This window comes from Asparagus officinalis, chromosome 7 (assembly GCF_001876935.1).
Source record: "Asparagus officinalis chromosome 7, Aspof.V1, whole genome shotgun sequence".
In the NCBI taxonomy this organism is placed as follows: Eukaryota; Viridiplantae; Streptophyta; class Magnoliopsida; order Asparagales; family Asparagaceae; genus Asparagus; species Asparagus officinalis.
Genome location: NC_033800.1, coordinates 1,046,660 through 1,062,260, shown reverse-complemented (window position 1 = coordinate 1,062,260; position 15,601 = coordinate 1,046,660). Strand labels below are relative to the sequence as shown.

Genomic DNA, 15,601 nt, shown 5'->3' with positions numbered 1-15,601 from the left:
ACACTTCAAAATCTTGACTTTCATGGACAAGACCTCAATTTTTATCATTTTCGCTCTTTTTTATTCAATTAATATGCTTCCTTGAAAATTAGCAATGTTTATCCTTTTTTGTTTGTTTCGACTCAATGACATAAAGCATATGCATTTCAAAATTTTGCAATTCACAAAGGCAATTACCCATGATTATTGTCAATTTTTTGCTTCAAGCCAAATTATACTCCCTCTAAAAGTACGAGTTAGGGAAAATCTTTTCATGACTAATATTACCCTTAATTTTTTTAAAAATATTACATTATTATCCTAATCTATTCGAATTATCCTATCGTCTTCGAATTGGTAATTAAATGATTTATCCTATGAGACTTAACATGTTATTAGATAAAGAAGATACGTTTAATATAATTCAAATCATTTACTTATTTCAGTTCACAGAGAAATCTAAAAAGCATATGCTAGTCAGCACCTAAAAGTTTTTGGACTTTGTAAAAAATATCCTTCACGTTTTTTAAATTACAAAAAAACCCCTACAAATTCAAAATTTTATTAGAACATCTTGAAAATTGTAATTTTACTTATTTCAATTTAGTGAGAAATCTGAAAAACATATATTGGCTAAAACCTGGAAGTTTTTGACTTTGGATAAAGTATCTTATAAGTTTGTAAAATGCAAAAACACCCCTAAAAATTTAAAATTTGTAAAAAAACACCTTAAAATTTTCAAACCAATAAACACACAAAAAGCCTACAAATAACACAAACAACCCTCAAAAATTTATAAAATTTACAATAAACACTCTAAACTTTTTATAAATTTTAATACATTTGATTGATTGACTATATAGGTATGTAGACCATAGATTACTTTACTTTCTCGCATGAACTAATATTAGGCTCTTAACAATTTAAATTATAACTTTTAAATTTAATATAAAGAGTAGCTCTAATGACATTTATTTATTTACCTACAGGATAATACAATCTTAATTCCTATTTTTTACTTGAGATTTATTACATAGTTACGCGAATCAAATTAATAACTAAATAATAATTATTTATGTTTAAATTAGGATTATTATATTTGGTCACTTGGTATAAAATTTTCATGAAGATATATACCTTACTTTCTATAACTATATGCACTGCCCATGTATATTTTATAAATTAATTGTTAATTTGACATATTAAATTACTTTTCCTTTGTAAAATTTTCTTCTTTGACTTTTGGATTGTGTAATCACTATAGCACCATTCTTGTGTAGAAAAAATCTCACTCTAAATGGCTTCAAGCAAATGTTTGAATTGAATTGAAGTATATATTATTGCTAGTATGTGTATATATTTTAAAAAAAAATCATGTCAACACTTTTTAAACAGAAGATAATATTCTAACATCTGATATTATAAAACTAAATATAGTCAATTGAGTGATTAACAAAAAATAACTTACATCAGAAAAACGTGAATAATAAGATAAAAAGGAAAAGTAATGACATTGCCAACAGTATTACTAATAGCAAACTATAATGTAAAATTAACATATTTAGTGGAGCCCATCGACTGACTATAAGCATCGAGGTTTCCATATATATACTTTATAATTTATTAAAAATGGTTATATAATCTTATATAATAAAATTGATTTAATACTGAATAGTAATATCGTTATAAATGAACAACAAAGATGTTAGGGACTAATATGTATGTATTTAAGGTTTCAGGACAAATATCTTAATAACCTAATTATATAAGCACGCTCATTTTGCCACCTATTCTGTTCACTTTTCTCCTCACTCATTCTTCACCAATTTCGCTATCACGTTCGGAGAGAAATAGAATTCATGTCGGTGAGGTCTTCTCTCCCTCTATCCCTCAATCTCATATTTTTTTTAAATTTGTTTCTTTAATTGTTTTTTAATAATTTCTTGGATCCATTTCATGCTTCATTCTGTGACTTTGTTAGATTCAATTTAAATATACTTTCATTTTAATTATTATTTCCCCCTATTTATGGGTCAATTAATCACGAGAATGTTTAGGACTTTTCGCCCATTTCATATTTTGAATTAACAGTTTATTTTAGAAGAATTTTTAAAAGATTATTTTTTAAAAAATATTAGCAAAATCAACTGTTTTACATAATAATTAACAAAATTGACCTCCTTTTTGCCACATCATCAAGACTGGCAAAAAAATATCGTTTTTGCAAAAAAAAAATATCTTTAAAATAAACGGGACTAATAGTCTCGTGTAATTAGCGAACATTAATTACAAAAGTAATTAAAGTAAGAAAATATACGGGACTATCACTCGTGTATTTTGTCAGAACCAGAAAATACACGAAACTATTGTATATGTTCTATACACAATACAATTACCCCAGGCAAGTGAGTTATAATATCATTTTTCATTCATATTGTTTAGGAACAAGATTTGATAGGGACCTTGCATCAAAGAAATTTTTTTAATATTTAGAGCACATGATGAAATATACCATAATCTCCATACTCTTAATTCGCAAGAAAATAATCCTTCATACTTTTAATTTTACTTCTATGGAACGGAGAATGAGCTATAAAATTGAATGAGAATATTATTATTAGATAATGTAAATATGAGTGAAATCATAACTAAAAGTTAATGTGAATGAGTCAAACCACAACTAAAAGTTTAATGGACATTTTGCTAGTAAATTCATATGTAAAATTTCTTTGCGAATTGAATGATGATCATTCATCTTTTGAAGACTTCAATATACTAATAAACAAAGATGTTGTGCCAGATCAATGTGCTTATAACTCACAAATAGTAGATCGCGTAGCGGCAATCTTAGTTGGATGAAGCAATGACAATATTTCATTTAAAAGAAAGATTATTTAGTTGATCAACCCCATAAAAAACTTTATTTTATTTTTTATTTTTATTCTATTTTTATCAATTTAAATAATCATGATATTCAATCACGTACATTGCACGTTTATCTCAACTAGTGCAATTAAGTATGCAAATTTTGAATTCACGATTTCATAAGCTCTAACTCATGATTTTTTTAATTTTTTTTCGTTTCGAGCCGAAGGCAATTAAATATGCGCACTTCAAATCCATGATTTTTAAGGTTAAAAGCCATGATCTTTGTTCATTTTTGTTTCTTTGATGCAATGACAATTAATTATTTGTATTTTAAAACTTCATGATTTTATAGGCTATAACTCATGATTTTTATCCATTTCGACTCAATGGAAATTAAGTACATGTATTTCAAAATTCATGAGTTTGTGAGCTACAATCAATGATTTTTGTTTGTTTTTGTTAGTTTCAACCCCGTTGCTATTACGTACGCGTACTCGAACAAAAATTCAATGGGCTAACTCATGATTTTTTTCTTTTCTTTTTTTCTTGCTTTGATCCAGTGACAATAAATTATACATAAATATTAGAGATTTTCATGGGCTATAACCATGATTTTGTCAATTTCCATTCGCTTCAACCCAATGGCAATTAAGAATGCATACTTTAAATTTTCACAATTTTCATGTGCTAACCCATGATCATTGTTTATTTTCTTTTGTTTCGATCAAATATAAATTAAGTATGGAAGCTTCAATATTCAAGATTTTTGTGAGTTATATTCCACAATTTTCATTCATTTTTGTTCGTTTCAAACCAAAGCCAATTAAGTATGCGTACTTCAAATTCACGATCTTTGTCTATTTTCATTCGTTTCAACCCAATGATAATTAATTATGAATACTTTAAAATTCGTGATTTTTTATAAGCTATGACCTATGATTTTTGTCCATTTATATTGACTAAAGAGCAATCAAGTATGCATACTTCAATATTTCACGATTTTCAATGATTATAACCCATGACTTTTTTTTCTTTTTTTGGTTCATTTCAGCCCAATGACAATTGATTACGCGTCCTTCAAATTTTATGGTGTCATTTATTTTCGTTTGTTTTCGACCCAATGGTAATTAAGTATTGTGTACTTCAAAATTTTTAACTTTCATATGCTAACCCATGATATATTTTTCATTTTAGTTTGTTTCAATCCAATGGTAACTAAATATGCAAACTTTAAAATTAGCGATTTTTATAAGCTATAACTCACAATTTTGTTCATCTTCATCCGTTTTGACACGGGCAATTAAGTATGCATACTTCAAATTCACAATTTTTATGAGATATAATTCATGATATTTGTCCATTTTTGATCCAATGACGAGTATTTACACGTACAATTGTGATTTTTATGGTCTGTGGCCTATGACTTTTGTCTATTTTTTCCTTTTAATTACACAATAATTAAATATTCATACTTCAAAAGTTTAAGATTTTCATACGCTATAATCCAAAATGTCTATTTGGTTGTTTTCGACCCAATGGCGATGAAGCATGTGTACTTCAAAATTTCGCGTGTGCAATGTGCTACCCCATGACTATTGTCATTTTTTGTTTCGATCCAATGTCGATTAATTATGGGAACTTCAAATTCCTCGATTTTCATCGGCTATAACTTGTGACTCTTCATTTTTGTTTGTTTCGACCTAAAGATAATGAAATATGTGTACTTCAAATTCACGATTTTTATGTGTTTTAACCGGCAATCATTGTCCGTTTTTGTTCGTTGTGACGCAATGACAATTAATTAGCATACTTCAAATTTCATGATTTTTATGGGCTATAACACCTGATTTTTGTCCATTTTTGTTCTTTTGATCAAATGGCAATATTGCATGTGTATTTCAAATTTTCACAATTTCAAGGGCTATTATCCATATTTTTGCCATTGTGTCCATTTCGACCTAATGGAAAATAAGTATATTGTGTTCTTTTGACCTAATGGAAAGTAAGTCCATTTTCGTTCTTTTCAACCCAAAAGCAATTAAGCATGCGTATTTTAAATTTTCATTTTCGTTTATTTCGACCCAAAGACAATTAAATACCTGTACTTCAAATTCATGATTTTTGTGTTATTAACCCACAATCTTTATCCATTTTTTTCATTCTGACCAAATAACAATTAATTACGCATAATTCAAAATTCATGATTTTTATAGGCTATAACCCATGATTTTTGACTAATTTCGTTCTTTTGACCAAATGGTAATGGCAAATGCGTAATTTCAAATTTCAAACTTGAAATTTCCATGAATAAGGACTATTATCCGTGATTTTTGTCCATTTTTATTCATTTCAACCAATAAAAATTAAGCACATAATCAAAGTTCACAATTTCATAAACTATAACCCACGATTTTTGTTCATTTTTATTTTTTTTTCGATCCAATGGAAAATAAGTACGCATACTCCAAAATTCTTGATTTTCATGGCCTAACCCATAATTTTTTCTCTGTTTATTTGTTTTGATCTAGTACCAATAAATTATGTCTACTTGAAATTAGCGGTTTCCATAGGCTATGACCCTTTTTGTCCATTTTCGTTTGTTTTAACCAAATGTCAATTAAGCATGTGTATTTCAAAATTTTAAGAATGTTGGGCAATTAAATAATAAGACTGTTAGAATGAAGCAACGCTTTTGGAGTCTTATATGATCGTAGAATATGATTAAAGGAAAAATGCTATAGGACGGTTATAAGACTAACAATGCTTCATGGATCGGAATTTTAGGTAATTAAAAATAATATGTGCAAAAAATGAGCATAGTAGAAATGAGAATGTTATGATGGTCTTGTGGGTATACACTAACAGATAGGATAAGAAACGAGAATCCATAATAAATTTGAGGTTGCTCCTATTAAGGATGAAATGAGAGAGATTTAACTAAGATGATTTGGTCACATACAACAGAGACCTCTTAGTGCACCCGTTAGGAAATGTGATAACATTATACTTAATTGGATAAAGAGATCTAGAGGAAGACCTAAAAGAACTTGATTTGGAGCAATTAGGAAGGATATGATAATAGTTAACTTAACATAGGAGATTACCCATAATAGAATGTATAGAAAAATAGTATTCATGTACCCCAAAAATTTGGGATAAAGGGTTAATTATTGATGTTGTATTTCAAAATTTTACAATTTCCATGGGCTATTAAGTACATGAATTTCAAAATTCACGAATTCGTAAACTACAACTCACGATATTTGTTCATTTTCGTTCATTTTGACCCATTGGCAAATGAGTAAATGTACCATTATTATAACCAATGTCAAGCTTTCCACAAGTATGTTGCTTGTACTAAACCTCCCAAGTCTTTGATGCGCAAGTCATAAGTCCAAATTTAGGGAACTAGTTAAGACCTTGTTTCGAGACATTATTTAGAATTTAGCCCCCTAACATTATAATAATCTCCATTACTTTGTTAATTATTACACTAATCTACAAAGGTTCACATAACAAACAAGGCAGAAGGGAGCAATCTAGGAAGAGAGGGGGCGATATTATAACTGGAATCATCCTTTTGCTTTAAATATAACAGCTTGACACTATAATATGAGGTTACTTTCATATGGCAATTGCTAGCAAACAAAAGCTCATTGCTTTATTATTTTTTTTAAATTAGTTGTTAAAAAGGTACTTAGAGAATCCATTGATTATTGTGATGAGGTTTTTTGTCTTAGATGGTAACCTCAAGGATTGGATGTGTTCAGAAAATAGGATATTTCGTGTTTAGGGTTCTAAGACTTTGTAGAAGAAAAAATATATCCCCCTTTTTCAACCTTATGCTCATTTCTTTTAGGATTTGGACGTGGAGTCAATAATTCAATGCTTAACCCTTCTGAATATTGATGTACTGTGAATTTGCCTTTCAGCTATCAATATTTCTCCGTTAAACATAGATATATCAGATATCAGAAAAGACTAAAGAATTAATCAATAATTCAAAGGTTGCAACAGAGATTGAGAAAAGATAAGAAGCAAAAAAATAATTCTTAAGAAAAAAATCAAGGATATAAATATAATTTTCCTCTAAAGCATTTTAAGGGTGAGAAAGACGCTGTGATGGATATTATTCAGTTAAGGGGCTTGGATGTTAGTTAATTTGTATGTCAATTCTTTGTTTCTTTTTTTTTTAGGGCCACTTCCCTCCAACAGTTTCAAACAATTGAGAGAAAAATATATGAAGCTCAAGATTAAGTTTCAGATTGGAATATAGGTTTGCAGATACCAGAGGAACATTTACCGTGGCAGAAAGGAGGACAATATTGACATGTCTTGGAAGCATAATTATAACTTCTTCCCAAACAACACCCCTTTCAACATCATTTACGTAATGCACTTCATCAAATATAACCTGTATGCACAACAGAGATAAAACAAAGGCCTTCTTAAATATTACACAAAGATCCTCAAAAGGAATGGAATTTCCAGTATGCATTAAAAAAATTTAAAACCCAAAGAAGGTTTCTTTACCCATTCAACATCACGAATAATATCAGCACCTCTGTAAAGCATTGACCTCAAAATTTCAGTAGTCATGATGAGGCAAGATGACTCTGGCTTCAAGGTAACATCTCCAGTAAGAAGACCAACATCAAACTTCCCACAGAAATCCCTATACTTTTGGTTGCTAATAGTTTTTATTGGAGCAGTATACACAGCCCTAGTGCAGTGCTGCACAATATGAGAAATTATTAAGGATATCAGCAAATTTGTGCAGAGTCCTAAGAGGTATGGTGATAATTGTTTATCACAAGGCTAATGTTTATGCAGAGTTCTTGAAAAATTGGTCATAAATTTAGGTCAAATAACATCTGCTATTATAGTTTACCATCACTGAGCTTTTCCTTTGCAAATTGCATGGAAATATATAGACGAAAGACAACAGTCCACGAGTTCAAAACAACGAGTCGACTGACTCCATTCTAAACACATGGGGGAATGACAAATGATGCTTGAGTAATCATTATCACAAACTGAAAGTAAAACATACCTTTGATGCTAAAGCAAATGCGTATTCTGCAACAACTGTCTTTCCAGCTGAAGTATGAGCAGCTATAAAAACAGAATCACCTTTCTCAAGATAATATATAGCCTGCATTCCATTTTCAGAAGCATGTTCATACAATGCAATATGTAAGTTGCAGAAGGTGCATCAGGGGAAGAAAAAACAACCACCAGTATATTTCCAGAATATAGTGAATATAAAATCACATAATATGATCATGTACAGAAGCCATTATTATATTTTCGTAGCTTCTGACATGTAAAACCATTACTTACAACAACCAAGAATTATAGCTCCTATTGACTACTCTGTTTCTTTTTTAATTTTCTTGCTCCATCTTTTGCATAATATTCCCACAAAATTATGCAATAGCAATAATGGCAAAGCCTCCTATGGGGAAAGTGGAGAAACCAATGTCTGTTTCCTTCTATTATTTTATGCAATATTTTATGTTCTTGTTTTGCTATTCTAAAATTTTATTTTTTAGTTAAACAGAGTTTTTATGTAAAAATCCATGTAGTTCACTAAAATTCAGGACCTGGTCGTCATTTACAGTAAAATACGCCCAAGACGATTACCAGCCATGCAATGTAGTTTAATAACACACTTTGCTTTAGCAATTCACTCTAATATTTGTCTGTGACATCGGAGTGAAATTTCCAACTATACCAGAATAGGAAATTCAGAAGAGAAAATGAAACCTCCTCTTTCCAGAAAGTGTCTCATATAGCAACAATTAAAATGATCAAAACATTCCACATGTACACAGTCCAATCAACTAATGCTAAAAGAGAATTGAGTCAAATAACACAAAAATGGATGGCTACAATACAAATATTTGATTTTATCTGACTTACAATCACTTTGTCAGAATGGCGTGATAAGAGGAAATCAGAACAGCTGTGCTTAGTAACATCATTATAAATTCAAGGCAGAGAAGAAGAAAAAAATCCATCTATCCAGATTAATTAAGGAAAAAAGGACTCTTAAGAGATTTTCTACGGATCATTATGATAAGAGTTGAACTAGAAAAGTATATTTCTCTCTCCTAATCAACAATATATAGCCCAGAGTACGTATAATTGATTTGAGAACAACTGGCAGATGTATAGTATTAATAAGAATTTCTTTGAAGAACTTTTTCCTGATACCTGCCTGCAAAAAAAATTCATGACGAAGATCTAGAAAGTTATGCTGGCAAAGAAGGCATGTCTCTTCACGCACTGAATTTCACTAACAAAATCACCTATGAAGGCACAAGCACATATCATAACTGTTTCTTCCTTGCAGAGGAGGGTCATGAGATGGTTGCTTCATGGCCACGTGTGACATGCACATGTAGCAAGCTTTTAAAAAAATCATTGTTCTGATGAATCTGATCAGCAGCTCATTGTAACATTTGTATGAACAGAACATAATTAATAGTTAATATAGGGTTAATTACAGGAAAACCCCCATGAAGTTTTGGGGAGTTGTAGTAAACCCCCCATCAACGTTTTTTTATTAGACTAAAACCCCTCTAAACTTTAGTAGTTATTACACATAACCCCCATGAACTATTTTAGTTCACTAAATATTACCTGAGAATTTATCTTTTAATCCCCATATTAGCACCATCAACTCTAACGTGTCACCGGTAAGCACGTGACAAAAGAAGAATAAAATTTCCTTCTTAATCCAAAAAAATATCCTTTTATGAAAGAGGAAAATAGTTAAAGGAATTCCATCTTTTTTTGGCATGTGTTTACCGCATGAGATGTTATAATCAATGGAGCTAATTAGATATTAAATGAGAATTTTCCATTGTGAATTTTAGTGAAATAAAACACTTCATGTGAATTATGTGCAACAACTCCAAAAGTCCCCCCCCCTTTTTTCTTTTGTCGGGGGTGTTGGGGGGGGGGCGGGGTAGTGGTGATAAAAAAGTGATGGAGGTATATTGCATCCCCCCCCCACCAAAAGTTCATGGGGGGGTTTCTATAATTAAGATGTTACTATATTAAGTGTTTGACATCTATTTTAAATAAGGTTTACATATTCAGAGTACGTAAAGGGGAATCATCTAGGTAAGTACTAAAACAACATAAAAAAATGAATGTAGTATATGAATAACATTAAATGCTTTATACCTCCTTTTGGAATTTATCCAACTCGAATGGAAAATCAAGTGCCATATCAGGAACAAGTTCATCAAAGTGATTTGCAATCTCCTCATTCCCCCCTGGGAGAGCCCAAGCCTGCAAAGGTGCCCACGATCATCAAGTTCTTAAGAGAAAGCAACTTCAATTTTTAGACAGCAGAGAAATATATAAAGAAAGCCTCATAAAGACATGTGATTGGAGATGACGTCATAATATGGTCTGCTAAACAAATAAATCGGAACATAGGTCTTAGCTGAAATAAAAAAGCAACAAGCAATTTAAAAAGAGAGAAAGCATATAATGTCAGCATGCCATGACAAGCATTTTGTTGCGAAGTTTTTCCATGTTAGACATATGCAGAAGTGTGATGGTTGAGAAAAATAACAGAATATAACACTTGATGAAATGGTACGGTTGTCGTAACTTGGAAAATCATGGGTTTGAGTGATGGAAACAGCCTCCTCGTGCTACTAGGTAGGTAGTTTAGGTCCAACTATCCCCACCCCTTATGGAAGCCACATGCACTGGCTGCCGTTTCTATTATTTTTTAAAAAATAAATTATATGACATGTATGTATGTCTAAAATACAGGTCAGTGGTAATTAATGCAACAAGATTGGGCAAATTGCCAGCAAGGCAAAAGTTACAAGTTAGGCATGAGGCATGGTTCGTAAATCAGTTTAAAATGCTTAGCGAGATTTTTTTTTTTTTTTTTGACTCAAATGAGTTTCAAGCAACCCCAAAAAAAATAAATCAGTAACAATCATACCTCCCCTTTTTGTTGTTTACTACTTGTGCTCCCTCTGTGTAGCTCTGCATCTATTTTTCTTGGTTCCTCCAGTAGAATCTTGTCTAAATCGAAGGATTCAGATTTAGGGTTAGTATCAAAAATAGGAATAGTGTCAAGAATACCATCCTCTTTTTCCTCGACTTGTTTGTCAGCAGAAACCGGATCTGTAAAATAACTTAAGCATGTAAGTAATGTCAAAAGGAATGCACAGGAAGATATTTCCATAGTCATCAGTTGAATGTCTAACAAGTATGTGGCAAACACATAAAACATACATGTTTAGCTACAAAACATTGATGATATAATTTTTATTGTTCTAATTTGATGAAATTCTAGTTAAAAGGATTCTCCTTTTACAAAAAAAATCACAATTAAGTAAACATGATTATCATCATACTTCATCTTAATTTTCTAATCAATTGAACGGACCATTTGATTTTTTTTAAAGATATCAAAAGGTAAAGAATAGAAAATGCGATAGGTGGATACATCTCGCTAAAATAAAATCAGATCAGGGTAGCAGCACAACTACCTTAATGCTTATAGAGAAACAAATTCTGCTGATTTTAAATTAAATGATAATGCAAAAAAGAGAATATAAGAAATCCATGAAAGGCAATAAAAAGATGCAAGCAGCATAGGCAGCGAAAGGCAAACTGCTACAGAACTTCATATACAATACAGAATTGACAACAGCAATCTACCAATGGATATCGAATTACAATGTAATGTAAGGTCTAAGAAAACAATGACTAGTGACCAACACAAGAAAACAATGATTAGTCACCAACGAAAAATTCAACCTTCCCCTTCACGCGGTTTCTGTGCAGAAACTCTGGTTAAGAAGATAATGAACCACTCTCCCAGACTAGCAATTACGTTCACAAGGGTAATATCATCAACGAAATGGATTTTGAGCTGTATTGCTGAAAGGTTACAGGAAATATTTATGCAAATAGATATTATGCAAGCTGTTCCTGTATAGTAAAATCTCTTCGGGAGAAGCAATAACTGAAAGGATGCATTCAAGAAAAACCGACTACACTAACACGAGAGTTACGCTATAGCCATCCTGCAGGCAAATTACTAGGAGTGCCACTCTTTTAGAAAGCCGTATTATTTGAATTACTCCAGTAATACATGATGTACTAAACAAAATTCCAACATGACACAAGAATTATGTTTTACATAGTTGTGCAGGAGCCACAACAACTCACCGTCACTTGTTGCTCCTTCAACAACAATATCTTCTTCCCAAGCCTTCTTGAATAACTCATCAAATTGCACAGACAACCTAGCCTGCAAACAAGCAGATATTCACAGTTAGAGACAAACACGCATCTACCAGTAATAACCACGAGGGATCAACCCTGATTACAAGAAATATCCCTGCATTTCAAACAGCCAAGTCAGCTTAACCATTTAGTTCATACAACAACGAAGTCAAGCTACACAGTAATAACCGTGACGGTTCAACCTACTTGTTCGGCTGAGAGAACTCACCAGATTCTTCCCAGAAACACTCGTAGTAGTGGAGATCTTACTGTCAACAAGCTTCCAATGGCACGGGCGTTGCTTCAAAACATGAAAGAGAGCGCTACCATTTTAGTACTCTGAGTTAAACCCACTGGATAAATTGTCAGACTAAATATGGATACCTTGAGACAGCCTAAATCCAGTCCTTTCTTAAAACTAGGAGGAACAGACTGAGCAACACCGCCGTCAACAATCTCGTGCACCCAATCACCACTTTTAGCACCCTCGGGAAGAGATTTCTCCGAAGGTGAGTCAACAAGACCGCCCGGGCGAAAAGGGCGGTTATTGACGCTCCCCCTTACAAAATCCTTCGCAGGCCCAGGCATCCGTGGTGTTGTACCAGAATCCTGGGCTCCTCCTAATATCTCCGCTACGTCTGCCTGAAATTAGCAGAGAATAAGCGAGCTAGTTTCAGGTAGAAAGCAACCACAGCTAAGTTAAACTTGAGCGTTTACGTGGTGTACCTCAATCGAGGCGGGATCCCAAGCCCCCGAAGGAGTTTTGTTCCTGGATCGCCTGAAAGGCAATTCCCAAGCGGGGACGACAAGGGACCGAGGAGCCGAAGGCTCCAGCGGCACTTTTGCCCGATCAAACCAATCGAAATCCCACTGCCGTCCACTATTCTCGACGGAGAACTCATCGGGATCCAATCTCGGCTGCAGGTACTTCTCCTCTAGGTATTTCTTCACGCTCTCCGGTGTTTCCTGCAGGGACGCTGGCGGCTGCAGCGACAGGTAAAACAAAAAAAGATTTAAAACGAGAGAGCGGAGCAGAGGAAGCAGTGAGAGTAAAGGGGGAGAGAGTGAAACAGAGAGATTACGAGGACGAAATCGGGGAGAGATTTCAGAGGATTCGACCGCTCCACCGGGGGAAGGGGCTCGAGCCTTAGATGGCCGCTGTGGCCAGAAAACCCTACTCTGAAGGCGACCTCGTTCGCTGCAGTGATCCGATCCATTGGAACGATGAGTACTTTGGAGGCTCTATATCTTTACTCTACGCTGTCTTGGAATCGCGCCCTAGCTCTAGCTGTTGTCATTTCTAGTGGCGGTATTTCTCTTTACTCTACGCTGTCTTGGAATCGCGCCCTAGCTCTAGCTGTTGTCATTTCTAGTGGCGTGGCGGTATTTCTTTTTCGAAAGTCTACTGAAATCGAAAGGGGGAAGAAGACGGAGACGGGTGTGTGGCCTTGAAGACCGAAAACACTTCCCGAGAGGAACCAGTATCGCAGCGGGCTCTACCCGTTCTGGTCGAGCCCAATGGACTCGTATAGTCTACGTAAAAATGTCATTTCTCCCTAAAATCACATGTATTTTGATGTGACTCCCTCAGATCACCATGGTAGCTATGACCCACACTATTGAAATAGGTCTCTCTAGTCGGTAAAAGTTTTTAAGTGTCAAGGAATATTCATTTAGAAGAAACTTTCTAAATAAACACAATCCTAATTTTATCCTTAAATTTCGACTGTATTCAAACTTTATTACGAAAATCATCTCACTTTCTCGTCACATCAGCATCATGGTCAGAAAGTGGGTCGATTTTTTTTAACGCGATTCTAATTAGTCTGGGTTGGCAACCCGACTATTTTGGACGTCGTTGACGATTTGGTAACCTAATTGGTCGGGGTTCGAAACCCCGACTAATTTAAACACATATTTAAATTGGTCGGGGTTGGGAACTGTTTGGTGGAAAATTTGCAGTAAATGAAACGAAGGAAAATTGATTTGTATTCCTTTAATCTCGATTACAATTGGATTTCCTGATTACAAAAGAGAAGAGAATGATCTGGATTCTTTCCTTTGTTTAATTCTGGGTTCTTCACGGTAGCGATGAGATGCCTCCCTCGAATGCTCGCGTCGAGTTTGCTTCTCGTTGACGATCCGACGTCTTGTTTCACTGGAACGATGTCTTCTCCTCACGATTTGACGTTGTGGAGAACTTGCGTGACAAGTTTAAAACTCTTGATGAGTTGATAACTCTGATCGAGTTTAGAACTCTTGAAAAAGAGTTGATTTAAACCGAGAATCGGTTCTCAAGCCAAGGCCGAAGGCTTCAAGGAATGCTCCAAAGGATGAATGTCGATCTCTCCCTTTGCTGCCAAGTCCCAAATCCGAAAATGCCAGCCCCAAAGATTCAGCCTCTGCTGCCAAGGAGTCCCAACAGACCGCCCCGAACTGAATTGATTTTCAGTTATTTATATGGGATTAAGGGGTGTAACTACCTCCTTAATTCGCTCCTAAGTGGGGCTAATGGGATGTAACCGCCCCTTAAATCACTCCTGAGTGGAGTTGTGATCCCCTCAGATCGTGGGAAATGGTTTTGGAACCGTTCAGCTGCAGGCCCGTGTTCTGGCATGGATTCTGTGTCCAAACGCAATGCCTAAAAGCTTGAACGCAGCATCTGGAAGCTCGGACGCAGCGTTTGGAAGCTCATTTGCAGCGATTTAAGAGCTGCGTTTGGCAGCGGATCTGAGCTGCGTTTACAGCAATTTGAAAGCTGCGTTTGTACGATTTAAGAGCTGCGTTTGGCAGCGAATCTGAGCTGCGTTTGGAGCTGGATGTGACCTGTGTTTACAGCGTTTGAAGGCTGCGTTTACAGCAATTTGGAAGCTGCGTTGGCAGCCGAATCTGAGCTGCGTTTGCAGCTTTTGGAGCTGCGTTTGAGCTGCGTTCGTGGCTATGAACGCGGCGCATCTTGATGCTGGTACGTGGGGATGACTTCCACGTCTTGATTTGAAGAGACCGTCGATTTGTAGTCTCTTTCTGTCAAAGCGTTGCAAAGATCGTCGTTTTGTAATCTTTGCTTTAGCTCTTTGATATGTGAGAGTCGTCAGATTGTAACTCTCGATGTTGATTGTGAAGGCTGTTGATTAGAGCTTTCATCAGTTGTTGCGAAGGTCGTCAGATTGTAACATTCATCGATCCACGTGAAAGTCTTCAAATTATAGCCTTCTGGAAGTCGTCAGATTGTAACTTCCATCATCGGTGTTTGATGGGGATCAGCTATTTATTGTGATTTTTAGACAGCCTACAGGAACCCCGACCATTTCGAAATGCCTAATTTGAAATGGTCAGAGTTCCCAACCTCGACCATTAAGTAGAGAGTGGTAACCCCCCAGTAGTTCGAATGGGAAATTGGCTAAGTGATAGAATAGTCGAGTTGGCAACCCCGACTACTTGTTCTGGGTCCCGCCCCCTATATAAACCAACCCACAACCCG

General features: G+C 34.5%; 1 protein-coding gene across 1 annotated transcript in view; it reads right to left on the bottom strand.

Moving 5' to 3' along the window:
- Window positions 1-13,610, bottom strand: part of LOC109851034 (DExH-box ATP-dependent RNA helicase DExH11) — a 34,421-nt gene extending 20,811 nt beyond the window's left edge. Inside the window, exons 1-11 of the mRNA XM_020421141.1 lie at window positions 13,508-13,610; window positions 13,203-13,433; window positions 12,847-13,104; window positions 12,505-12,762; window positions 12,350-12,421; window positions 12,064-12,145; window positions 10,826-11,010; window positions 10,045-10,152; window positions 7,901-8,002; window positions 7,381-7,581; window positions 7,151-7,261 (exon numbers count right to left, since the gene is read on the bottom strand). Coding sequence (XP_020276730.1) covers window positions 7,151-7,261; window positions 7,381-7,581; window positions 7,901-8,002; window positions 10,045-10,152; window positions 10,826-11,010; window positions 12,064-12,145; window positions 12,350-12,421; window positions 12,505-12,762; window positions 12,847-13,104; window positions 13,203-13,337 — 1,512 coding nt within the window. The 5' untranslated portion in view covers window positions 13,338-13,433; window positions 13,508-13,610. The remainder of the gene's footprint in view (window positions 1-7,150; window positions 7,262-7,380; window positions 7,582-7,900; window positions 8,003-10,044; window positions 10,153-10,825; window positions 11,011-12,063; window positions 12,146-12,349; window positions 12,422-12,504; window positions 12,763-12,846; window positions 13,105-13,202; window positions 13,434-13,507) is intronic.